We start from the raw sequence: 27,329 nt of genomic DNA, 5'->3' as shown, positions 1-27,329 counted from the left end.
AATGCATCAGATATCTCAGGGGTCCCTGAGATTGTCCCACGACCCAATGCATCAGACATCTCAGGGGTCCCTGAGATTGTCCCACGACCCAATGCATCAGATATCTCAGGGGTCCCTGGGATTGTCCCACGACCCAATGCATCAGATATCTCAGGGGTCCCTGAGATTGTCCCACGACCCAATGCATCAGACATCTCAGGGGTCCCTGAGATTGTCCCACGACCCAATGCATCAGACATCTCAGGGGTCCCTGAGATTGTCCCACGACCCAATGCATCAGACATCTCAGGGGTCCCTGAGATGTCCTTATTCTGTGACCATTATGCTAATGACTTGTGGTGTACTTTTGCCCCCTGAAACACTGGTTGGAAACAAACAGCATAAAAACCCTATAATAAAATCACACACCACTGTTCTCAAACGATAAGAGGTTTTATGAAGGATGTCAAAAAACAAACAAACAAACAAAAAAAGCTTAGATGATAACTTTGACACAGAGCAGGTTACTTGTTGTTTCTCAACAGTGTGGGGGATTTATTTCCTTTGTTCTGGGGCATTTTGGCTGACTTTCAACAGCTGGTATGTCTCCGGTAGAGTCTGACCTATACTGTATACAGTATCTGTCTTTTGTGATGACATCGGCATGCAACCACTTTCAGCATTTCAACTTGTTCTCCTTTTGTACATAATTATTACGTATTTGTCCATGACATGAATTATTGTGTTAATTTGTTATGCTATGTTGATGAATGGAATACATAGGACCACAATGGAAACAAGTCCCCAGGATGTTTTTGTGTTATCCCTTTAGCCTCAATGTCTTACTGTACTGTAATGTTTCTTGCTCTAAACTTGCTGTTTACATTTCTTACTAATACATTATTTAATATTCAAAACATGCAATCTATCAATCAAATACACGGTGTCCCTATTTTGGGTGACGCGTAAATGTTCAGAAATTCACAACATGTCGCAACGCTGCACGTTGTGAGCATGTACCGCAGACTGGCTATTTTTGAAGGTTTTTGAATAGGGTGTTTGCATTTAACCCATTTTGACCTGAGATCAGATTCTAAAAATGTCTTCTACATCCTGACAGTTTTCTGAAAAAGCTATGTTTCTATGTCGTTCTTCGATTTAAAAAGAATAGCAGACCTACAAGCTCGTAGTGCGCCACTCGGTGGCGCGCTATGAGCTTGTAGATCTGCTATTTTTCAATAGCTAAAGCATAACATAATGCTAACACCAAAAGGGATTCCCGCCCAAAATGGGATAATAAAGTTCAGTCGATGTGTTTATCCGTCCAAAAGTTATTCTTGTTTATTCTTTGCTCAAGTTCTCAAATAGAAAATGTTTTCACATCTATGTTTTTTCCAAATCTCATCCGTTTGGTCGGCTGGGCTCTACAGTCACAGGGCTATAGCAGTCAGAGTGGGAGCGGCCTCTGCGCTGCTGGTATATACTCACCAATGAGACCAGAGTAGGCCAGCAGACAGTCTGCATAGTTCTCCTTCAGACAGCCTGACGGTGAGCGAGGCTCTGGCTGGCAGTTGGCGAAGAAGTCAGCCAGACGAGACCTGGGAATGGGATGCACATAAAACACTCACTGTGAGACCTGGGAATGGGATTCACATAAAACACTCACTGTGAGACCTGGGAATGGGATTCACATAAAACACTCACTGTGGGACCTGGGAATGTGATTCACATAAAACACTCACTGTGAGACCTGGGAATGGGATGCACATAAAACACTCACTGTGGGACCTGGGAATGGGATTCACATAAAACACTCACTGTGAGACCTGGGAATGGGATGCACATAAAACACTCACTGTGAGACCTGGGAATGGGATTCACATAAAACACTCACTGTGAGACCTGGGAATGGGATTCACATAAAACACTCACTGTGAGACCTGGGAATGGGATGCACATAAAACACTCACTGTGGGACCTGGGAATGGGATTCACATAAAACACTCACTGTGAGACCTGGGAATGGGATGCACATAAAACACTCACTGTGAGACCTGGGAATGGGATGCACATAAAACACTCACTGTGAGACCTGGGAATGGGATTCACATAAAACACTCACTGTGAGACCTGGGAATGGGATTCACATAAAACACTCACTGTGAGACCTGGGAATGGGATTCACATAAAACACTCACTGTGAGACCTGGGAATGGGATGCACATAAAACACTCACTGTGGGACCTGGGAATGGGATTCACATAAAACACTCACTGTGAGACCTGGGAATGGGATTCACATAAAACACTCACTGTGGGACCTGGGAATGTGATTCACATAAAACACTCACTGTGAGACCTGGGAATGGGATGCACATAAAACACTCACTGTGGGACCTGGGAATGGGATTCACATAAAACACTCACTGTGAGACCTGGGAATGGGATGCACATAAAACACTCACTGTGAGACCTGGGAATGGGATTCACATAAAACACTCACTGTGAGACCTGGGAATGGGATTCACATAAAACACTCACTGTGAGACCTGGGAATGGGATGCACATAAAACACTCACTGTGGGACCTGGGAATGGGATTCACATAAAACACTCACTGTGAGACCTGGGAATGGGATTCACATAAAACACTCACTGTGGGACCTGGGAATGGGATTCACATAAAACACTCACTGTGAGACCTGGGAATGGGATGCACATAAAACACTCACTGTGGGACCTGGGATGCACATAACCAGTGGTGGAAAAAGTACTAAATTATTTTCACTTAAGTAAAAGTATCAATACTGCAATGTATTGCAGTATTCCGTTAAGTCTGGAATTCAAAATGTATTTTAGTAAAAGTACAAAATGTACTTAAAGTACCAAAAGTAGAAAGTACCCGCTATTTACTCACTATCAAATACTATGTATTAGGAACTGAATTGTAATAATAATCAAAGTAACTAGTAACTAAAGTGAGTAAAAGAGTAAAAGTACAATAATATTGCTTCGGAGATGTCGTGGAGTAGAAGTAAAAGTATTGGATATTGGAAATACTTCGTAAAGCACAAATACCTCAAAATTGTACTTAAGTACAGTACTTAAGTAAAGGTACTTATACTTTCCACCACTGCACATTATACATGTAGGCTACACTCACTGTGAGACCTGGATGCACATAACACATCACAGTGAGGATTGATTTCATGTGTGGAATTCTAACGATCGACTGGTCATGTTCAGAGAATGTATAATTTATTTACTGTCAGAAATAAACAGACACAAAGGGCACAGACAAAAAGCACTCTCGGTGACTTTTGAACTCGAAAACGACCTTCCACCTTTTACTAAGTCTGTGCACGCACGCACAGTCGCACACACACGTGCGCGCGTGCTCACACGAACACACCCGCAAGGGTGATGTGTATAATCTCACCAATCTTGCTGAGCAGAGCAGACCAGCGCGTGGTGAGAGTTGTGTTAACGCCAGGCAGTACAACAACTGACATATGGCGTGGGAGTCTGCAGAAACACACCACTGCTAATCTGTCTCCGTGCCGACAGACAAATGGCCCACGCGCTACTGAGACCTGTTGTTCTACTGCCGGACATGTGCTGGATGGATGCAGATAACACCGAAGACGAAGAGTGATGGGTGTGTGTAGGAAATGCAACGTTGCAGAGTCGCAGAGAGAGAGAGAGAGAGACACGCACGCACGCACGCACACACGCACACGCACACACACACACACACACACACACACACACACACACACACACACACACACACACACACACACACACACACACACACAGAGAGAGAGAGAGAGAGACAGAGAGAGAGAGAGCCATGGGGACAGACCAAACTGAGCTCATTTAGAACCACTAATCCCTCCATTAGTTCCAGAAGTACACTAAATGGATGACTCCAGAGGGTCATGGACATAATATGTGACCAGATTTGCCTGAGAGCCTGCCATCACGCAACCTCCAGCTTTAACTAGAGCATGTCTAGTATGTCTAAGTGTCAGAGCTGAAATCGACACCACATCTTAAATCAATGCTTAAACATGTAGCTAGGTGTAATGTTAGAGACCACAGAAGTGAATCTTTCAAGCCTGTTTTCTCAACCTGCTGTTTTCTGCAAGACATTAGCCATATCTCCAAAACTGGTGGGTCAAACTGAACAACCAATGTCAATTTGAAGCTATGATTCCCTGCTTTCATATGACATGAAAAAAACGAAAAAAAATCCAATGGCAGTCCCTCAGTCAAATTTGGAAACATATGCACATAGGCCTACTGTATGCATGCATGCACAGTTAACAGAATGCTAGGTATACATCACGCTGGGCAAGACCTACGCTGTAGACGCTATCATTTGTTTTGGGCGGAAGTTGCAGGATTTCGGCGGAAGTATACCGCTCAAGGAAATGACGTTGATTGCTTTACAAATCAGTTTACATTCTCCATGAATGAAACAAGTGTTGTGATTGGTCGGAAAAATATCGTATCCGGGGGAAATAAATCTGACGGATGTTCCGGACCGACACTTCCGCCGATAGCATCTCTGCCTTAGCCTTAGGTTGTGACCAGGGTTTTCTCTTCGCAGATGAGTAAGCTTGGGACCGAGGCTGTACATCCACTGCAGTAGCTTGTGTCTTACCTACAGATGTAATTGATGTGGTTTGTTTTGCTTACAGATGTATTTGAGGGAGATAGTCTTACCTACAGATGTAATTGGTCTTGCAGGAGGCCTGTAGTTCCAGACAGTTGGGTTTCTGTTTCTCCTCATAGGAGCAAACTGGAACGATGGTCTGCCGCCGGCGCTCAGAACAAGCTGACTGGTCACTGGGCGGACAAGAGCAGTACAGCATGCCATAGCTATGTTTGGGAGGGACCTGCGTGGAACAATGAACGACAACTTTAAGTTTGAACCCAATTGTATGGACCTGGAATAATGTAAAGATTACATGATTTTAGTGCATACATTTACATCACGTGTCCATACATTTACATTACCTGCATGTCACATTACATGCAGGTACCCTGTGTCAAGTATAAGGGGACATGCAGAGGTTATTGACCATATTCCCACGAGAGACAAATCTCACATAGCCAGACGTATCGGAGATATCAGTCTACCAACATGCCTGGGTGAAATCTAAACTCAATTTAGTGGCTAGAACAGCGGAGAACGCGGCGGATAACAAACCTACTGCTTTAGCGCATGCATTCCATTGAATTTAGATTTAATCACACAATTGGTAGGTCTAAGTCAGATCTCCAATAGTTCTGGCTACTCAAGACTATGAACGACAATCCGACATGGGGTAGAAGCAATGTGGCTGCTGCGTGACTACGGTCAGTTGTTTTGGTGTCCTGTGTCATGGCTGCCTTGTAGGGCATTAAGCAAGTAGTCGACTAGTTTACTATCGACTAGTTTACTAGTAAATCCACTAGTCAACCTTGTTGGTACTAGTTGTTTTTTTTCCCCCGATTTTGTAGGCCTCAAGATCAGGTAGATTATAGCTATAGTCACCAATGTACACAGTTTTTAAATGTACAAACATTTATAAAAAAATGTATTACATAATACTGTAGGTAGTTAAACAACTAGTCGACTAGTAAACTAGGCAACTAGTCAACTAGTAAAAATGACTAGAAGTGAATGCCCTACTGCCTTGCCTTGTCGAAGAACTGGCGGAGTGCCTTGTGGCACTTCCTCTTGTTGCAGACCTCGGCAGTGGACACTCTGCTGGTGCACGGGCTGATGTAGGCTGAGCGGTACTTCTTACATGTGTCATTGAGGTTACAGGCCTTGGCTGCATTCAGACAGTTGTTCTCCCTGGTCACCGCAGGCTCCCCTGCAGAGGAGAGGAGAGGAGAGGAGAGGAGAGGAGAGGAGAGGAGAGGAGAGGAGAGGAGAGGAGGAGAAGAGAAGGAGAAGAGACAATTTACTGGATGTCATCCAGGTAATGATGACGATGTGCGATGTGTACTCGTCTGGTATGTATACTTTATTTAAAGTTCAATCAAGTACAAACAAGAGAGGCTGGCAAGGAAAGCCCCAAAAGCAAGAAATGATAAGAGGGAGAACGTGAGGGAGAAGTGCTGTGCACACAGGATAAGGTTCCGACGCTGAGATGCGCGTGAGAAAAAGCTACAGAGCTCAGCATCGCAAAACAAAAGCAATTCAACTCCCAAGGCAGAACCCAGCATTTCCATAACAGCAATATGGAAATAGAGAGAGACAGAGGAAGAGAGATGGCCGCATGCGTAATGAGGCTGTCGCGCCACGAGTGCTGCCTCGCCACTGATAGATAACCACACAGCAGAAGATATAGGCTACTGCAATCCTGTACACGCTGTAAAATCCTGAGTGTCCATTTAACTCTGAGGATTAAATGAGAGTTAATGTAACCAAATGTACCCCTATGGGTACAGTTGGTTACATTTATAAGCTCTCAAAGTTGCAAAAGGATACATTAACGGAGAGGTTTTACTAAGCATACAATGCACTCGTGTGTGAAAGCAGGTTGTTTGTTATAGCATGTGAACTGTGTTTTGCAGCTGTGAACTGCATTTTAGCATCTCTGTGCACGTCAGTGCGTGTGTGTGACGTGCGTCCATACGTGCGTTTGTTTGAGTGTGTTGTGTTTGTGTGTGCAAAATGGTAAATTATGTATTTTATCCAAAACACCTTTATCCAAAGTAGTTTACAGTTTTGTTCATTAGTTTCACACATTCACACACTGACAGCAGCATCAAATGGACTGCTTATATATAGTGCTTTTCTCCAAAGTGCTTTACATGCTTCCCATTCACACACCGATGGTGGAAACCAACCTGCTCATTGGGATTAGTTAGCTGTAAAATGTCAAATCTCAAGGAAGGACACTTTCACAATAAGCAAGGCAGAGCCAGGGATCTAACCAGGAGGATCCTTACGATTTCAGAAGCCACTGCACTACCTCTCGACCCACTGCTATATGTGTGTCCTGTCCTGTCCTGTCCTGTCCTGTCCTGTCCTGTCCTGTCCTGTCCTGTCCTGTCCTGTCCTGTCCCGTCCTGCGTGCGTGCGTGCGTGCGTGTGTGCGTGCGTGTCCCTCCCTGTGCATGTGTTTGTGTGTTGGTGTGAAGCCTGTGTTGTAGGCCTACTCATCAAAGTCTCCAGTGCACTGCCTTTCTCATCTGTCAGCCTGTTACTAATTGCTAGCGTTCTCATGGATCCCCCATTAATTAACACATTGCCACAACACTTTTTCCCCTGCCTTTTTTTTTGGAAGGGGAATGGAGCAAAAACAGCATTTTTTTTCCTCTGTAAACGAGTGCCAATTAAAACGGGAAGAGCCCAGCCTAACTAAAGAAGGAGCAAAGGAGTGAAAGAACGATTGGGGATAGGGAAGGAGTAACCAAATAACTTGAGAGTGTCATGTCACAACGTCTAACGGTGTTAACAAGAGGTGAGGGAGGGTGAAAGAGAGAGAGTGAGAGAGAGTCTGTATGTGGATGGTTTGTTGAAGTGTTAATTGGTGACAGAGAAGCTGTTAATAAGAGTTAAGAGCTGTTAATAAGAGTAATAAGAGTTTGATTTAACCCAGAGTGTGTGCAAATGAAATTAAATGGACCCATAAGGGTCCAATTGGTTCCATGTCTAGACTCTCAAAACGAACACTAAGGATTCTACAGTGTACGGGAGAAGAGCCGAGCCTTGTTGTTGACCCTCCATTAAGGAGCCTGTCCCCGCTAGCATAGATATTGAAAAAATAGATGCCTCATTGGCTGCTGCAGTTCGTTGGAGCGATGTGTGTTGAAGGAGGGGCGGAAGAATTTACACTGGGAGAGGAAGTACGCCGGAAGTGTGGAAGGAACGTTACTTCACGCTGCCACTCAAGTGATTACTGGCCAATCACAGCGCATCTTTTCCGGGACTTACAGACCCGAACATGCGCTCTGTGACGCACGCTCATGCTTCCGTGGGGCTTCGCAAGGAATCTCGGGAAAGTTTTGCCCTCCCTAGCCCACAGCTGCTCTCTTGAAGTCTCTTCCTGTTCCTCTGTTTTAGCTACCTATACCCCGATGCGCGCCCTCCTGCCCGTCCCTACCTCTACCCCGATGCACGCCCTCCCGCCCGTCCCTACCTCTACCCCGATGCGCGTCCTCCCGTCCGTCCCTACCTCTACCCCGATGCACGCCCTCCCGCCCGTCCCTACCTCTACCCCGATGCGCGTCCTCCTGCCCGTCCCTACCTCTACCCCGATGCACACCCTCCTGCCCGTCCCTACCTCTACCCCGATGCACGCCCTCCGCCCGTCCCTACCTCTACCCCGATGCACGCCCTCCCGCCCGTCCCTACCTCTACCCCGATGCGCGTCCTCCTGCCCGTCCCTACCTCTACCCCGATGCACGCCCTCCTGCCCGTCCCTACCTCTACCCCGATGCACACCCTCCCGCCCGTCCCTACCTCTACCCCGATGCACACCCTCCCGCCCGTCCCTACCTCTACCCCGATGCACGCCCTCCCGCCCGTCCCTACCTATACCCCGATGCACACCCTCCCGCCCGTCCCTACCTCTACCCCGATGCACGCCCTCCCGCCCGTCCCTACCTATACCCCGATGCACACCCTCCCGCCCGTCCCTACCTCTACCCCGATGCACGCCCTCCCGCCCGTCCCTATCTCTACCCCGATGCACGCCCTCCCGCCCGTCCCTACCTCTACCCCGATGCACGCCCTCCCGCCCGTCCCTATCCTGCCTCTTTCACCCCCCTCCTACCACCAAAGGTTCTGCTTCCCTCAGACAGTTGACATGTTTAACAGACTGTTTTGTATTTGGCACATGCATCAAAGTGTTATTCGCATCCCCAGCCCTATAGCTTAAATCCTATGACATTACTACAGCAAAAACCTGTGACATACTGGGCACGCACGCACGCACGCACGCACGCACGCACGCACGCACGCACGCACGCACGCACGCACGCACGCACACACACATTGTATTGTATTGTATTGTGCTGTGGTAAGCGTAGCCCTTAATCACAGTATCAAAGGGCTTTACAGGCCAAAGGAAACCACTTCAATTTACGATACTATATATACTTTACTAATATTATATTAGACAATAGACAATGGACAGATAATGTGAACTGGTATGTGTGGCTGGAATTAGGGGTGCAACAGTTAAGTGTACTAATTGATTTAATACATTATAAAAAAGAATCCATTTTGAGTTAGACTTTTGCTGGACTGCGATGCTCATCATTCAAACACAACCATCATCCTATTTCCAGGGGATTCTGGAGAAACAACTCATCACGCCTAGCCTGGTTAACCACTCCCCCTTGAAATCACATTTCAGAAATGAATGAAGTGATTTCAAGGGGGCGTGGTTAACCAGGCTACATCACGCCTAGCCTGGGAAGCATTCCTTTTCGGGTTTATGATCCGGTCGGGAGCAGATGGTAACTTACGTCATGTTGTAGTCACTGATTTGTAGTCATCAGGCAGGAACCACAAACCGGAATCAGAAGTATAGGCCTACACAAAATTCCCTGTGTTTGAGGGCATCGTAATTTTAGGGCCTACCCAATAAAAGCATGTGGCGTATGAATCTGACACGTTTCTTCAAGTACGTCCTGGGATAATACGTATATCCATATTTTATTCCAACTCGTAGCAACTGGCAAGAATAAAAACAAGCAGGGGAGGACCAACTACTGTACAGGCCTGCCTGCCTGCCTGCCTGCCTGCCTGCCTGCCTGCCTGCCTGCCTGCCTGTCTGCCCGTCTGACTGCCTGTCTGCCCGTCTGACTGCAGTGGCGTATCTACAATAAGGCGAGGACAGACGGCCACCTGTCCAAGTCCATTTCTGCCTGGCCAAAATCCATACACTGACAAAAAAGAGAGGACAAACACCAGACCTGAGAACTATTATTGGGCAGCTGATTGGTCATTTGTAGAGCCTCCCTCAATCACCCATTGGAATGCAAATGCATGCCTTTCAGCCTTTGTAGCGTACTCATCTGGCAGGTATATCTCTTTGAGTGCTTCTGATTGTGCGCGGGGGACGACGACAACACATATTGCCTGCCCAGTATGTGATGTTTGTGTGTGTGTGTGTGTGTGTGTGTGTGTGGGGGGGGGGGGGGGGATGCCAATTAGCAACATCCACTAGACTAGACTAGAGTTAAACTGAGATCTGATGTTTCAGCATCTGAGAGGAGACTGTATGTTGTCTGTGTGCACAAAGGTGTGCATATAATGCTATGTTTGTGTTGAAAGACACAGGAACCCCACCCCCCCACACAAAGGTGCCCCCACTGGTTAGCCAGAGCGTTTGATGAACTCCCAGTGCTCCCTCGGCAGATGGTACCGTCTCTATGACACACACACACACACACACACACACACACACACACACACACACACACACACACACACACACACACACACACACACACACACACACACACACACACACACACACACACACACACACACACACACACACACACACACACACACACACACACACACACACACACACACCACTCTGACAGGGCCCACACAGGGAAGGGGCCGGGGCCATCTGGAGGCCTGGTATGAGAGACGAGGCCCGCACCCCCCCACAGCGGCTCGTGTTTCCGATCCAGGCTCAAATTGATTATCATGTCGCCTGTTTCCTCCGAACCCCCCCGCCCCCCAGCTAATTTCAATTACCACGGGACGCCACAGGGTCGAATCTTGACCTTTCTCTCCTCTACCCATCTCCCCCCTGCTCCGTCTGTCCCTGCCTCTCATTCCTTTGTTTTGTCTCCCCCGTTACCCTCTGTCCCTGCCTCTCATTCCTTTGTTTTGTCTGTCATTTTTCTACCCTCTCCCCATGCTCCTCTCCTCCTCTCTGTACCGTACACCTCCTGCCTCCTCTTTCTTACAATGTTTTCTTCTTGGTGGTCCGCTCATCTTTCTATCCATGGGGGTGCTGGATGGATTCTGCTCATTAGTTGCCCTCCTCCATACCATCACCATCCATATCTCTCCCCTCCTCTCTCTGTCTCTCTGTCTCTCTGTCTCTCTCTCTCTCTCTCTCTCCCCTACCATCTGCCCTGCATTGTCCTTTGGAACAGAGTATAGAGTCATCTAAGTGGTCTCCAGTGCTGCTGGCCTGGTCATGACTCGACTATATCCAAGACGGTCTCCAGTGCTGCTGGCCTGGTCATGACTCGACTATATCCAAGACGAACATAATAGAAAGATAAATAAAGTCACCTCTGTTATTGGTTATTGCTGATAAATCAGCTCTGGGGACCTTTCGACCAATTACTTTCAATTACTTTCACTCATTCTTAATAGCTTAATAGTGTGTTAATAGCAGACAGCGTGAAATCAGAATGAAGTGCCCGTTCTGTGCACTTATCTCTGCTCTGACTCCAGCCCTGAATCATTCCACTTATCTCTGCTCTGACTCCAGCCCTGAATCATTCCACTTATCTCTGCTCTGACTCCAGCCCTGAATCATTCCACTTGGGGAAAAAACTAGATTAATGTTGAGAGTGAGACGAGCTGGGGGGAATAAGAGTCTAAGTGATACAGGTGGCATGGCAACTAACATTGGAGACTGACTGCTCCTGTAGAAGAACTGCTGTACGTGCTTTGAAAAGTGAAAATCTTCCTTCAAAGTTCAAAGTGGGATAATATTTCTTCAGTACAAAAGGCTGACACCACCTGTAATGGCTATAATCTAGCCACATTATCCAGACCAATTCAATGCAGTGTCAGTCTCCTAACGCTTCCGTTCATTGTTTCTACTGTCCTTCACACTAACCTGATATGATATAGTACTTTATTGTCAGTTCACACTGACATTTGTCTTGCGACCCAGCAGCCAAGTATGCAGAACACATATACACACATTTGACATAACACAAAGAACAAGACAATTTTCATACATAAAGACATGCAGACAAGAGCAATATCCACCGCTTAGATTACCCCGTGGCTACTACAACTCCTGATTAAGCCTCAAGGTCGACTGGTGGACAAAGAACCTCCAGTAGCCTACAGAATCTAAGGCCATTGTCCTACAAGTGTTTCACATCACTCTCTTCAAACACAGCACTTAATCATGGCCGACTGAACACCAATGAGAGGAACAACAGACATTCGTCATGCCCGTTTTTCTTCCCGCTGACTGTAGTAATGAATGGGGTCAGTGGTTATCCGCCATGCTACTGGTTGTCCAAGCGTGAACCAGCACAGGAATTATTTTGTTGGCGTCACATGAGAGAAACAGCACAACCTCACAGCATCAGAGGAGAGGAGAGGAGAGGAGAGGAGAGGAGAGGAGAGGAGAGGAGAGGAGAGGAGAGGAGAGGAGAGGAGAGGAGAGGAGAGGAGAGGAGAGGAGAGGAGAGGAGAGGAGAGGAGAGGAGAGGAGAGGAGAGGAGAGAAGAGAAGAGAAGAGAAGAGAAGAGAAGAGAAGAGAAGAGAAGAGAAGAGAAGAGAAGAGAAGAGAAGAGAAGAGAAGAGAAGAGACACTTCACTGACTATAGGAAATGTGCCCTTGGCTTCAATGTTGTTGATTTGATTAAAAAAAAGTACAATAAATTATTTAGAATATAATAAAATAGAAACGTCCACACATATAACATGCCATCCATTGTGGTTGACTTTGAGACAAACACGATAAATTAAATACATAATCAGATATCACAATTCAAAGGGACACAGTTTTACATGAGGCCAATTAACAGCCACAATTAATTGCAATACACAAATACTTCTCAGTCCTGTGTTAAGGTCTGTCTGAAAATGCATCACCTTTTAAAGTGAAAACGGTTGTATTAATTAGCTATATGTGTTCATGTAGACTTGGTGCTACAGCACCCACAAAGATAAATACAAGAAAGGGAAAACAAATCCAAGTCCAGAGCTCACTGTCTCATCATTTAAGGCGCCATCGACTATATGACTGCATAGCTCCACATACACTTCATTATTAGATGTTCATTTCAGAAGAATGTTCATTCACATTTTGATTTCCCATCACAACTGGTAACAAATGGTAAATGTGAATTTGTCCTGTGTCCGTGGTCTACGGACTGTAAAGTATGTCTTCATTATTCACATGTACAGTAATTTACTTTTCCCTGTGCCTCCTTCCCGCTCAGAGTCCGAGTTCGCCACTCCGATTCAATAGAAAATTCTAACATAATCAACCATAGGCCCGGGGTCCCCTCTCTCTGTGTATCTGCTGCCTCTCTCTCTCTCTCTTGATTATCAGGGGTGAGTTACACTGCCATCCGCTTTAATGGGCTCCACGCCTCAAAGTGCAAGACAAGCAGAAATGGAGAGAGCAAAAGCGAGAGTGAGAGAGATGGAGAGAGAGGAGAGATGCAAGAGAAAAAAGGGAAGGCGCCCCAAGGTTTACTCATCTCTCTGCCTCTCTTGCCTGTTTCTTTCTTTATGTCCTCTCTTCCTCTCTCAATTCCTCCGTTTCTGTTGCTTTCACTCTCTCTCTCTTTCTCTCTCTCTATCTGTCCATCTCTGTTACTCCTTCTATCTCTCTCTCTTTCTGTGTGGTTAATAATCTTGCTGTTCCTCCAAACTGTGTCCCAGTGCAATAAAGCCACATGACGCTAGCTTGGTGCAGCAAATACCATAACTCACACATCCTAGTAATTGATCCCTGCAGTGCCTCTCCTTCTTTCTCTCTCTCTCTATCACCCCGCACCTCCCCACCCTTTCTCTCTGTACTTGTCTCTGGCTTCGTTCTTCTTCTTCGAATCACTCATCTCGCTCTCTTTCACTATGCCAATCATCCCGACCTCAGTGTGTGATAATATTTTATGCCATTCCTTGAGCTTTATTCGCACAAAGTGCAACATAAAGCTGCCAACTTAAGGACAGCTGAGCTCTCGTTGTCCCCTCTCTGTTTAGACAATCACAGAATCTTGCTCGGAATCATAGTGGCTGCTGTGGGGATCGGATACTCGTAATATGTGTTTGACTAAGTTGTTGGTTTTTACCGTTTAAATGCATTATTTTGAACTCGGCAAAATCTTCTTTTGATCTCTGCGAAATCTTTACAGTAGTCGCATTAGACACTGTGAGAATTCACATCAACACTGGACACAGCATCCATTCAGTAAAGTATAGTAAGTACGCCTTGTCGAGCCATGAGGCCCATAGGGCAGGAGCTTATCTCCTGTTTCTGTAGCGTGAGGCAGCTTGATGTACAAGTACACCCCCTGGACATGCAACCAGTATGTCGCAGGGACTTACGCCCGATCCAACCCTTGATAGATTGGTGTGTTTTCAACACAGTGTCTTTACGCTGGAGAAAGTTGCTCCCGGTGACACCAGGATGAGGAGAACGTCCCCGTGAGGTTCCCTCCTCCCGCTGCGGCCACTCAGCTGTGTTGGTTGAAGATATCATCTACCTCTGGGGAGGTTATCTGAGATGCTCAGGTGGGTTCTGCAACGTGCTTTATGCACTTGACGTGGACACCCACAGATGGTTTAAACCCAGGGTTTCTGAGTCTGTTCTGGAGAGGAGGTGCTACCACTCAGCCTGTGTCTTGGCCAAGGTCATGTTTATCCATGGAGGATGCAACTAACTGACTGACTACACTAATGCCATCTACAAGTTGGACACCACCACAATGGTCTGGTCTGTAATTAACACCAGAGGAACGCCGCCAACTGTTTCAGAATGTCACTCTGCCACCATCATTGGGACAAAGATGTTTGTAGTGCGGGGCCGCTATGGAGGTCCGACTCAGTACTACAACACCATCAGAGTGTTTGACACAGAGACCAACCACTGGCTTAACACACCTTCTGCACAGCTTCTCTCAGAAGGACGCCACTTTCATTCAGTCTGTGGCTACAATGGCCTTGCCTACACTGGAGAGCTGTACATATTTTGTGGTCATAATAATGAATTGCATTTTTATAGCGCTTTTCTATGCACTACGTGCCTACTCAAAGCGCTTACAATGGTTCATTCATTCATACATTGGTTCATTCATTCATACATTGGTCACTACAACCACAGCCAGAGCTGCAGTGATCTGTGGAAAAGACCTCCTGAAAGAAGGTTGAGCCCAAGGGGGAAGACCTCCTGAAAGAAGGTTGAGCCCAAGGGGGAAGACCTCCTGAAAGAAGGTTGAGCCCAAGGGGGAAGACCTCCTGAAAGAAGGTTGAGCCCAAGGGGGAAGACCTCCTGAAAGAAGGTTGAGCCCAAGGGGGAAGGCCCTTCTAAGATGTATGGGATGTGCTGTTGCATGGTGGGAGATCGTGTCATTCTTGTTGGAGGACACTCAACACCAGATGACCTGAACATCTTGGACTTAAATCCTAGTCTGAATGTCTTGATGATGTCATCAAGATGTGTTTCACAGAATGGGGGGACATTTTTATTATTTCCACACAACAGCTCTAAGGTATATTAATGACATAGTCCACACAACAACTCTAAGGTATATTAACAGCTCTAAGGTATATTAATGACAGTAAAATGTTGAAAATGAGTGGAATGTCCCTTTAAAGGTTTTCATGACATTCATTTTCATTTATTTTTATTTTAGGTTTTATGACCTTAATTACACCCAAAAAAACAGAACTTTGGATTTTCTGTGGCCTGGGAAGGCTGGCAAATAAAAGTTCAGGTTTGTTGGGTGCAATTGAGCTCAGAAAACCTACAAAAGAATAAGAAAAAATACAAAAAATATTTTTTTTATATCACAATCCCTTTAAGTGGTTAATAAAACAAAGGCTGCTCTTGCATGAGGCCACAAGGCTAATCAAGCAACGCTTCCAAATGAAGTAAAATCTTGAGTGTTAACTCTGAAAGTGTAAAAATTGTCCAGAGCCAGAGTCTTCCTCACAACTACAACCACTATAGCAGCTACAACAAACAATTAACAAACTATCAGTGACATCAGCACAAGATTACACAACAGCTGTCATGTTATCACAGCATCATGAATATAATATACTGTAACAACCACATTTACAATTCAGTCATCGTGACCTACAGCATATCATCTTCAGTACTACAATCAATCAGTAGAAAAACAACAACAACAACAACGTCAACAACAGCAGCAGCAGCAGCACGACTTACCAGTAAATGTAGCCTACGTTTGATTGAGACTCACCAAAAATGTCAAAACATTGATTGTTATCGATGCGGTTTAATTTTTTTTGTATGATCACTGATCAGCTGCCTCTGGTGACTGAATTTCCCCTGCGGGATCAATAAAGGTACATCTAAAATATTTCTGGGCAAGACAAAAAAAAAGGCTTTGTCTCGAAAAGTGCCTCGAGCAGGTTAATAGAGGAAGGAGAGCAAACAGGGCCTGAGGCTTGTTGTAGCGACACATGTTGTCCTCCTCTGCACTTTATTAAGCGACTGTATGCGATGCCAGAACACAACATATTGCCATTGTATTCCCAATCCTCCTGCCCTCTTTAAAGAGCCGCTCTCTCACCTCCCAAATCAACATGCTGCTGGCGTGGGGGGGGGGGGGGGGCGTGGGGGCCTGCGAGACAACAGGTCAAACACACAGGGCTGCTGTCAGACTGCACTGCACCACTGTGGGACGGAGGGACGGAGGGAGGGACGGACGGACAGACGGACAGGACGGACAGGACGGACAGGACGGACAAGACGGACGGGACGGACAGACAGACAGACATAAATAAACTAAGACAGAAGAAACAAAACAAAGAAATGAAAATAAAGGAAGAAAGAGTGGGAAGGAGAGGGAGAGAGAGTGCCTAGCTGGCCTTGGTTATGTACAGTGATGAATTTCCATAGAGCCTTGTTTCATTACCCATCTGCCAGCGAGGAGATCAGCCGGTCAGAGAGGGCCCCATGGGGCCCCAGTATAAATATATGGCTCTTTAATAATCCCCATACAAACATCACTTATAGGCAGTGCACTGTACATTGCCCTCTCACTATGCCCTCTGTAGCCGCACGCACGCACGCACGCACGCACGCACGCACGCACGCACGCACGCACGCACGCACGCACGCACGCACGCACGCACGCACGCACGCACGCACGCACGCACGCACGCACGCACACGCACGCACACGCACACACACACACTCCTGCTATAACTTCAGCCTTTAACTCCCAGCTCTGTGCACAAGTGATTTTCACCCGAGTGGGCGCGCTCTGTGCAAAAATATGCTGCTGAGTATTAAAAGCTCTATGTAAGGTCGATCCTAGCCGAAACCTCATTATTAAGAAGTTTTATATAAGTTATAATGCAGCATCAAACTTCAAACCCGACTTACGTTCATATTGTGTTTAAGTATTTAACTCATTTACTGCCAAGGACATATTTTTATTCAGTGAGATCGCTGTCCAGACCACCGTCTAGCAGCGTCTCCGTTTCTAGGCAATCGCTAAACAGGAAATGGTCCATCAGTGAAAAGGTTCCCCTCCGTCCACTTCAATGTTAACCGAAAACTTGAATCCCTTTTTATCTCAGATCATTTTCCCAGATTGAGTTTTGGATCAAAACGGTGATGTTCACGGCTCAACTAAAGCGCCGCTGGTCGTGGTAACAAAATGTACGTTTCGGGTGACTTATAAAAAGATCGCAATGAGTTGCTGGACTTCAAAATAAGATCTGGCTGAAAAGACATCGGCAGGGAAGGGACATAGACAGTTCTGGCAGCAAAAGAGAATGTATCCTGCTGTTTACATTACTGACAATGACTAATAAAATAATCAATCAATCAAATAAATAGTCTATCTTCGTTATTTGAAGTTTTCATATGCATTATGTGTCTACAAGTCAAACTGCAAATCGTGTTCTTAGAACGTTGTTCTAAAGATACATTATTATAAAAGCTTTAGACTTTAGTGTACAGTAAGGAGTCCATTTACTGCAGCAACCATATACAGTACTGATGCAATACGAGAGTTGTTTGATCAATAGCTTTGCACTTAAAGTAAAGTAAAGAGTTAGTCTGTTCACAGGGCAAGGAGTCTCTGTAGGAAACACTGAAACTACACCTGATCAATTTAGAAACAGTAGTGAGCTAAGGCAGTCACTCTACATGCCATTGAACCCACTTCATTCAGTCAATGCTATCTCAGTGATTAAAACTGTCAGTCAAACAATAAATAGGCTGGAAAAATAAAGTTCAATTCAGTTGTTTATTCAATGATCTGTACTCCCCCCCCCCCCCCCTCCTCTCAGTGTTACAACATGACCTTGGGTCATAAGACTGATAGTGTTTGTTTTGAGGGAACTGTACACTCCCCAGCCCCCAAAACCCAGCTGCTTATAACAAAAAGCAGGGTGTGCACCGTGACAACATGACAAAAAAACAGTTGGTGTGCATGCATGTGCATGCGTCTGTGCATGCGTGCGTACATGCATTTAGACTAGAGTGATCACTGAGTTTCCAGTTTGCTGCTGAAGAGAACACAGTTCACACTTCTCATGGGGCCATGGCCATGTTGGCTTGACAAACAGCCACCAAGCTACTGTACTGTACTGTACGTCAGTGAGTGAACAAACTACTCACTGAGCAGCAGCAGCTCCAGACAGCTTCCCACACATCTCCCTCCAGCCCAAACAACCCATCCTTCTTCCACCCTGGGCCCTTCCACCCCCATTCTGTTCCCATACCACCAGACTCTCCATCTCCCACCCCTTCTTAGTGGTCCCTCTCTCAACATCAACCAGTCCAGCGCTGAGATGAATGTGTAGACAACCAGCAGCTGAACAGTGCTGTTTAGTCCTGTGTGAGCAACCGGTCTCTCTGTGCGAGCTCTTTGGAAAACACGCCTCACATGAATGTATTCAGCAGCTCACCTCGGGAGTCTGTCAGGAGTGAGTTACAGTAGAGGAAGCGATATGCCAGTGAATTTGTTATGCAGACCAGAACAGATCTGAATGGGCTGAGGGTTGGGGCGGGGGCTTATTTTTGCTCCGTAATTAGTCCTGCACGAACTTTGTTCAGTGTGTGCGTGCGTGCGTGCGTGCGTGCGTGCGTGCGTGCGTGCGTGCGTGCGTGCGTGCGTGCGTGCGTGCGTGCGTGCTAGAGAGTATCTGTATACAGTGTATACAGTATCTGTGTCTGTGCCTGCCTATGGGTTCACTTCACAGCAACAGTGTTAATTAAACTATTTTATCTTTACACTCTCAGAGTTAACCACTTAAACCCTATACTTCTTTGACCGGCCTCCCCCAGATGTCTGTACTCTAGGAGTCACTTTGACCTGGACTCCCCGTCCCCCAGATGTCTGTACTCTAGGAGTCACTTTGACCTGCCTCCCCCAGATGTCTGTACTCTAGGAGTCACTTTGACCTGCCTCCCCCAGATGTCTGTACTCTAGGAGTCACTTTGACCGGCCTCCCCCAGATGTCTGTACTCTAGGAGTTACTTTGACCGGACTCCCCGGTCCCCCAGATGTCTGTACTCTAGGAGTCACTTTGACCAGACTCCCCGGTCCCCCAGATGTCTGTACTCTAGGAGTCACTTTGACCAGACTCCCCGGTCCCCCAGATGTCTGTACTCTAGGAGTCACTTTGACCTGGACTCCCCGTCCCCCAGATGTCTGTACTCTAGGAGTCACTTTGACCTGCCTCCCCCAGATGTCTGTACTCTAAGAGTAACTTTGACCTGGACTCCCCGTCCCCCAGATGTCTGTACTCTAGGAGTCACTTTGACCTGGACTCCCCGTCCCCCAGATGTCTGTACTCTAGGAGTCACTTTGACCTGGACTCCCCGGTTCCCCAGATGTCTGTACTCTAGGAGTCACTTTGACCTGGACTCCCCGTCCCCCAGATGTCTGTACTCTAGGAGTCACTTTGACCTGGACTCCCCGGTCCCCCAGATGTCTGTACTCTAGGAGTCACTTTGACCTGGACTCCCCGGTCCCCCAGATGTCTGTACTCTAGGAGTCACTTTGACCAGACTCCCCAGTCCCCCAGATGTCTGTACTCTAGGAGTCACTTTGACCTGGACTCCCCGGTCCCCCAGATGTCTGTACTCTAGGAGTCACTTTGACCTGGACTCCCCGGTCCCCCAGATGTCTGTACTCTAGGAGTCACTTTGACCAGACTCCCCGGTCCCCCAGATGTCTGTACTCTAGGAGTCACTTTGACCTGGACTCCCCGTCCCCCAGATGTCTGTACTCTAGGAGTCACTTTGACCTGGACTCCCCGGTTCCCCAGATGTCTGTACTCTAGGAGTCCCTTTGTCTGGTGTTCCCTCCCCAACACACCACAGCATAGAAAAGAACACTGGAGACCACTGACTGATAAAACATCTGCAGGAGCTTCCCACAGATGTTGAAAGAGGCCAGTGTCCTCAGAAAATACATCCTACTCTGACCCTTCTTATACAGACAGTTTGTGTTGACTGACCAGTCCAGCTTGTAGTCAAGCTCCACACCCAGGAACTTGTATGACTTAACCGCTTCGACCTCCACCCCCCCGATGGAAACAGGCTGGGGGGTGGGGCGGGCTCTCCGGAAGTCAATCACGATCTCCTTTGTTTTGGAGACATTGAGCCTGTTCAGATGACTCCAGTCCACAAATGATGACTCACTCCCAATCCTCCGTCATAATCTGAAGACTCACCTCTTCACACGCCACTTTGTCCGTAGCACTTTCTGTAGCTCTAGCCTAGCCCATTTTGACCTGAGATCAGATTCTAAAAATGTCTTCTAAATCCTGACAGTTTTCTGAAAAAGCTATGTTTCTATGTCAGTCGTTCTTTGATTTTTCAAAAATAGCAGACCTACAAGCTCGTAGCGCGGCACTCGGTGCCGCGCTATGAGCTTGTAGATCTGCTATTTTTCAATAGCTAAAGCATAACATAATGCTAACACCAAAAGGGGTTCTCGCCCAAAATGGGCTAGACGACATTGCAGGCGTATACAAAGGCTATAATGTAATTTAGATAGCATGTTATGTACTGTAGACAGGTCATTGTTGACCTGGCATCCTATAGTAGTGCGTAAAGTTTCAATGTACAGATTATTCATTATTTTATTTTATTTTTTTGGATATTCTACTGTTTGTGGAATAGTTGTCTGGCTACGAGACTACTTCATCCCACACACAGAAAGATTACCTCAAAGCTCAACACAGAACGGGAGGCACTACATCATCTATCAAGCAGCATAACCTGCACTCAGCTCTGCTGCTCCTCTGTTCTAGCAGCAATCGTTCTCTCCCTTGTGGCAGAAGGGGGGGGGGGGGGTGTGTGTGTGTGTGTGTGTGTGTGTGTGTGTGTGTGTGTGTGTGTGTGTGTGTGTGTGTGTGTGTGTGTGTGTGTGTGTGTGTGTGTGTGTGTGTGTGTGTGTGTGTGTGCGCGCGCCACCAAACCGACAGTGGTTGATGACTGCGGGCCAAACAGAACTTTTCAGATCAATAGTGAGGGGCAGTGGTATGACATTATGGTTAACCATCGTTGAGACAAGGAGGGAGAGAGAGAGAGAGAGAGAGAGAGAGAGAGAGATACAGAGAGAGACATGCAGTTGTGAGACAGAGCGACAGACAAAGGCAAAATAGAGAAACAAAGAGAGAGTCAGGTGCGCAAGCAGCGCAAGTGATGGAATATAGTGAAGATTACATTATTGATGGCAACTATCCCCAGACTGTTTAACTAAAACTTCTTGGCTGACAGAGCACCATTAGAATAGAGGGTGAAAAACTCAATAATTTATGGTCGTCTCTCACCGATGCTCGAGACAGAACTCTGATTTACATCTTATTTCAGAGTGTATCCAATCCTGGACTGTGTCACTGTCCACTGTAAGAGCAGCGTGTTTGGAACCTCAAGTTCCATAACATACACATTTACAGCAGTGGTTCTCAAAGTGGGGTCTGGGGACCCCCAGGAGTCCTTGATGGGATTCCAGGGGGTCTCCAGCAAACTTAGTTAATAATAGCATCAACATCTGTTTAACCAAACCAAAAATGGCTCAATTGGCTATTGAAAATAGCCAGTCTATAAGCTCACAATATGTCGATGTGACACGCTGTGAACTTTGTAGATTGGCTAATTTCCTCCCCAAAATCTTGAAAATATTTATTTTGCTATATTTTTGAAACATTTTAACAACCCAAATCTTGTATGGGGGACCTTGGCACATCACTTTTATTAAATGGGAGTCTGCGACCAAATACATATAAGCATGACCTTATCACACTGGTAAATTGAGAGCTTTCTACTCTCACAATTGGCTAATTATATGTCTATGTCAGGCCTCATTCACACGTATCAAACACAATCAAACAAATGTTTAGTCATTTTTTTGTTTTTTTAGGACACCATAATGCTTTTCCAATGGGAGTCACATGGTTTGACCAAACATTTGAATGCTGATTGCTGGTGGTGTTCTGCCCCTCGCCCCCATCAAACAAAACTGTTTGGTCAAACCATATGACTCCCATTGGAAAAGCATTGTGGTGGCCTAAAAAAACAAAAGAATTACCAAACATTTGATTGATCAGTGTTTGATACGTGTGAATGAGGCCTCACACATATATATATCTGTCCTTAATCACTTTTCAATAATTACGCCCCATCTGTTCGATATATCTAATCACTTGACTACTGCAAGACCTTTCTGACACAAGCTGGCCACCCACACTAAGCACCAGACACAAGCTGGCCACCCACACTAAGCACCAGACTGCCTGCCACCCACACTAAGCACCAGACTGCCTCGTGGATTTTGGAACAGTGACTGACGCTCTGATGTGAGCGTTAACTGGCTACTGTAAATGTTTCATCTTCACAAACAGGAGAGCTCCGTCCTCGTCCTCCTTCACAGACACTAGCTGTCACTGAGGAGTCCCTCCATGTGCCAGCTGTCACTCATCACAGCCTGTCTCTTTGTATCTCTGTGGGCTGGCAAGGGTCTAAGGGCACGTCACAGTGAACCCTTATCGCTCAACAGGGGCCGTCACTGTGACACACAGATCAGAAAGGACTCTATTTCACCAGAGCTCTCTGCCAGCTGTCTGTGCTGTAACCTGATTATTATCGAATGGACAACGTGGCGTACGAAAGAATCTACACTGCTCATGCTTGAGGTTTAGATCGGGAGGCAATGAGGCATGCATTTCTGTACAAATCGCTGTATGATAATTTGATTATATGTGAAATCATTTTCTCAGTGGTTTGTGGTACAATTACAGTGTTATGTTTTTACGTGCGGAGACTCCTCAGGAGACTTGGCTCAGATCAGAACCCATTTGAAGTGGCGTTAGGAAGCCATTGCGACCACATGCCCTTGCTGACGTCGACCCCAGGCAGGATTCAAACCCACAACCTTCTGCATGAAAGGCTTATGCTGTATATTATACAGTACATTATACAGACGCATGCCAAATTAAAAGAACAACCAGCATGGTCTTATAGTAACGTGTTGGATCACCAAAAGCCACCAGAATAACTTGAATTTGCCTCGGCATAGATGGTCTTAACCTTTACAGCATAAATAAACAGTAATTCTAAGCCTAAATATATTTTTTTAACTACAAGGATGAGCAAAATGTTATGAGTTTCCATTATTCCCCTCATCTTCTCAACCTTGTGAGGACATTAGGTTTCTAAGAAGATAGCAGCAGAAGTACAAAGACATACTGCACACACACACACATGCACGCGCACACACACACACACACACACACACACACACACACACACACACACACACACACACACACACACACACACACACACACACACACACACACACACACACACACACACACACACACATCAAATGAGGCAAACTCCTCTGTATACCCCCAAAGTTATCTTTAAAGAGCAACTGAGCATTTTGCATTAAAAAAAATGCCTTCACAAAAACATTCTAAGCTGAAACAATTTTGGATTGGGACCAAAATCAAGTTAAAGCATATATCATTGGGTGAAGTGGCTCTATATAATTTACTTAAAAAAAGAAGCAGGTTAAAGGTTAAGCTGCTCTTTAAAAATGTTCATCAGAACATAGTATATACCATTTTCACATTGTTTGAGTGACTTTGGTAGCAATGATACTGCAGCTAAGCGCTGCTCTCAATTTGAAGTGACTGCACAGCCGCCCAGTCCATTTATCACTTTACTTTGATATATGGCCCTAAAGACTGGCTGAAATACTAACTCTCCAACACGCACGTACGCACGCACGCACGCACGCACGCACGCACGCACGCACGCGCACACACACGCACACACACACACACACACACACACACACACACACACACACACACACACACACACACACACACACACACACACACACACACACACACACACACACACACACACACACACACGCTGTCAGTGCTGTTGTGGGAGTCTCTGTGTGTCATCACTTCTCAGATGGTTTATCTCCAGGGACAGACACTGAGATGTGGCTTGTCCCTCACACAATCTGAATACCATACATCAAACAAGTCAGTGTGTGTGTGTGTGTGTGTGTGTGTGTGTGTGTGTGTGTGTGTGTGTGTGTGTGTGTGTGTGTGTGTGTGTGTGTGTGTGTGTGTGTGTGTGTGTGTGTGTGTGTGTGTGTGTGTGTGTGTGCTTCCGTGAAAATGCGACTGTATGCTCATTGGATTGTTAATGTTTTTGTATGTTTATGTATGCGTGCATCTTGATGCTGCTGTGTGTGGATGCTGCTGCTGCTGTGTGTGTGTGTGAGTGACACACGGTGTGAGTGTGTGCGGCGTGCGTGTGTTTTGCACAGAAAACAAACTTCCCTGTCATCCTACTATAATTGTCTATGGAGATGGCCCACGTCAGAGCACACCCTGTCATCCTACTATAATTGTCTATGGAGATGGCCCACGTCAGAGCACACTCTGGCTCCAGAACAACCATGTGTAGTGTTTCTCCTGCTTTGATGGATGGTGTTCATTTCATAAGCCTTGTCTGGGACACTTTAGCTGCATAGAACCCACTTCTCCCTTATTTTTCGTTTGGGGGGTTAGGGTGGGGTGGGAATGGGGGGGAGGGCTATATGTTTTTAATTTAACATCCAGCCACGTCAAAGTCTGTCCAGAAGATAGATGAGAGCTCCTCTGCCTCTCTCCTGGCAGGTTGAGAGCACACTGGGTGAAAAACTGAAAACACATAAGGGAGGGGCCGAGGCATGGAGGACTATACGTGGTCGAAAGGAATGGAAAAAGAGTATGGAAGCAGCCTTATAAGGAGAAGAAAAGAGAGAGAAGAGAGTGCTGCAGACATGCACCTAGACTGCTGACAAAGGCAGAAGAGAGAGGCAGAGAACAAGAGATATAGGGGGAGGGACTAGGGAGAGAGAGCGGTTGGGATGAGATGAGGAGACAAAGGTGTGTTTGGCATCGGGGGGGACTAAGTTGGAGAAAGAAAAATGACCGGTGGAGTGACAGAAAGCGGGATGTGTGGTGTTGGGGGCCACAGACATATATACGTAGACGCCCTTTCCGGCTCTGAGGCGCGTGTCACCATTGAAGGCACAATTTTCCCGACATTCCTTGCAAAGCATTAGCGGAAGCAAAGCGGAAGCTTGTCAAGCTTCCACGTGCGTAACATAAGTCCCGGAAAAGACTCGCTGTGATTGGCCAGTAGTCACTTGAGTGACAGCGAGAGACATGGAGGAGTCACATGAGTGACATCACTTGGGCAGCGACGCGGTCGCCTTCAGCAAATGCCTTCAGCACTTCTAAATAAGAAAGCTGCGGAGAACTGTTGCTTTGTGTTCACTCTTTAATGTTTTCTGTTAGTAATCTAATCCCCCCTGGCTCTGATGTTGTATTGTTAATAACTTTGTTGTTTGTGTTCGTTTGTTTGTCTTGTTTTGTATTGTAATGTATATTGTCATGACTGTTATAAAGATTTGTTTAAAAAAAAAAAAAAAGCCTTCAGCACTGCACTTCCGCCTTCATTGGGATACACGTCGCTCCAATGAACTGCAACGGCCAGTGAGGCATCTATTTCTTATAATATCTATGTTGGGGGCTACTAACTTGGTACTTTTTTCTTCGTAGACCTACATAGATCTCGGTCACATGACGCACAGCGAATCAAAGTAGTTGTAACTTGTGAGTGAATGCTACTTTGACAATGGGCCAGTGCTCTTCTCTTCATTGGAGCACACTTAATGTCGTCTACCACGCGACAATTCAAAGTTGATTTGGACTCAACTTTTGTCAGCGCTCCAGTGACGCGGTGAAGTATCCCCAAACATATGTAATGTTTCACCATTTCCACTCCCCTTACTCTCCCAAGCACAATTTCTGTTCCATTCCATAAATGGAAGAAAAACTCATTCTTACTGTTAGCCAGCCCATTTCCCGGTGCCGTTTCCCCACCAGATGAGCAGGTTGGCATCTTGAATGATTTCCTCTGCCTTTGGTGTGATCATGTAAAGTATTTACAGGTATAGAAAGACAGACCAAATTATGTCTAGCAACGCATGCTACTGTATGTCCTGTTAAAAAATGGCTGTTCATTTTGCTCATAAAAGGGCATGATTCTTCCTTGAGGAACAATTCAAGCAAAGTGCCTTGGAAACAATCTTTGAAAAAACATAGGATAACAGATAAAAACTAGAAAAAGTGCCCTTCTGGGCACAGGTCTCCACCAGGAGGATAGGACTGTGTGTGATGTTTGGCAAAATGTTTAGGAGTAATATAAACATGTTTGTTTTTTGCAACAATTTTCTTCATTTTGTTGAGGAAATGCAGAGCCAGATCACTCATAGCATCTCTGAGGATAGAATTCTGGATGAGCAGGACATGTGCAGCATTTTGAACGAAACAGGCGACTCCTGAAAACTTTGGAAGGCAGTGTAGAATCTGAGAAATCCAACAGACTCGTCTTGATCACATGACTAGAGATCGTGTGTACCGATTTGCGTGAGATTTGGATGAAATCTGTGCGACTAACATAAGCAATGTGTTTAGCAGAAATCGGCCTCATGGTGGCGCTATAACCGGCAGATGTGGAGGGATGCAGGGAAAATGTTTTTCCATGGCCTCTAGGGAGTGCGCATACATAAGTTGTATACAGATTGATGCAGTTATAGCTAAAAACAGGAATTGGCCTGTTATAGCTCCACCATGAGGCTGATTTGGAAAATAATGAGTGGCATGTCGTCCTCGGCCTAGTGGAAATGTGCGTGTATAATTTCACGGAAATTGCACACTGTTTTTGTGATTTGTGGCATTTTGTTCATTTTGTTCATGTGAGCTTTGGAAGCCAATATTAGCCAATCAGGATGGAAGATGGGAAATGGTGCAAATCCGTGTTGATCACATGATTATGTAGATAGTGTATACCGAATTGTGTGATGT

The 27,329-nt window shown here is 46.0% G+C and overlaps 1 protein-coding gene across 1 annotated transcript in view; it reads right to left on the bottom strand.

Annotated features, from left to right (window-relative positions):
• The window catches only part of gfra1a (gdnf family receptor alpha 1a), a gene marked incomplete at its 3' end in the record, with an annotated part of 133,383 nt that overhangs the window by 16,794 nt on the left and 89,260 nt on the right, over positions 1–27,329 (bottom strand). Inside the window, exons 4-6 of the mRNA XM_079511912.1 lie at positions 5,669–5,847; positions 4,709–4,881; positions 1,468–1,577 (exon numbers count right to left, since the gene is read on the bottom strand). Coding sequence (XP_079368038.1) covers positions 1,468–1,577; positions 4,709–4,881; positions 5,669–5,847 — 462 coding nt within the window. The remainder of the gene's footprint in view (positions 1–1,467; positions 1,578–4,708; positions 4,882–5,668; positions 5,848–27,329) is intronic.

This window comes from Electrona antarctica, assembly GCF_951216825.1.
Source record: "Electrona antarctica genome assembly, chromosome: 10".
In the NCBI taxonomy this organism is placed as follows: Eukaryota; Metazoa; Chordata; class Actinopteri; order Myctophiformes; family Myctophidae; genus Electrona; species Electrona antarctica.
This window is presented reverse-complemented; position numbering and strand designations above follow the sequence as displayed.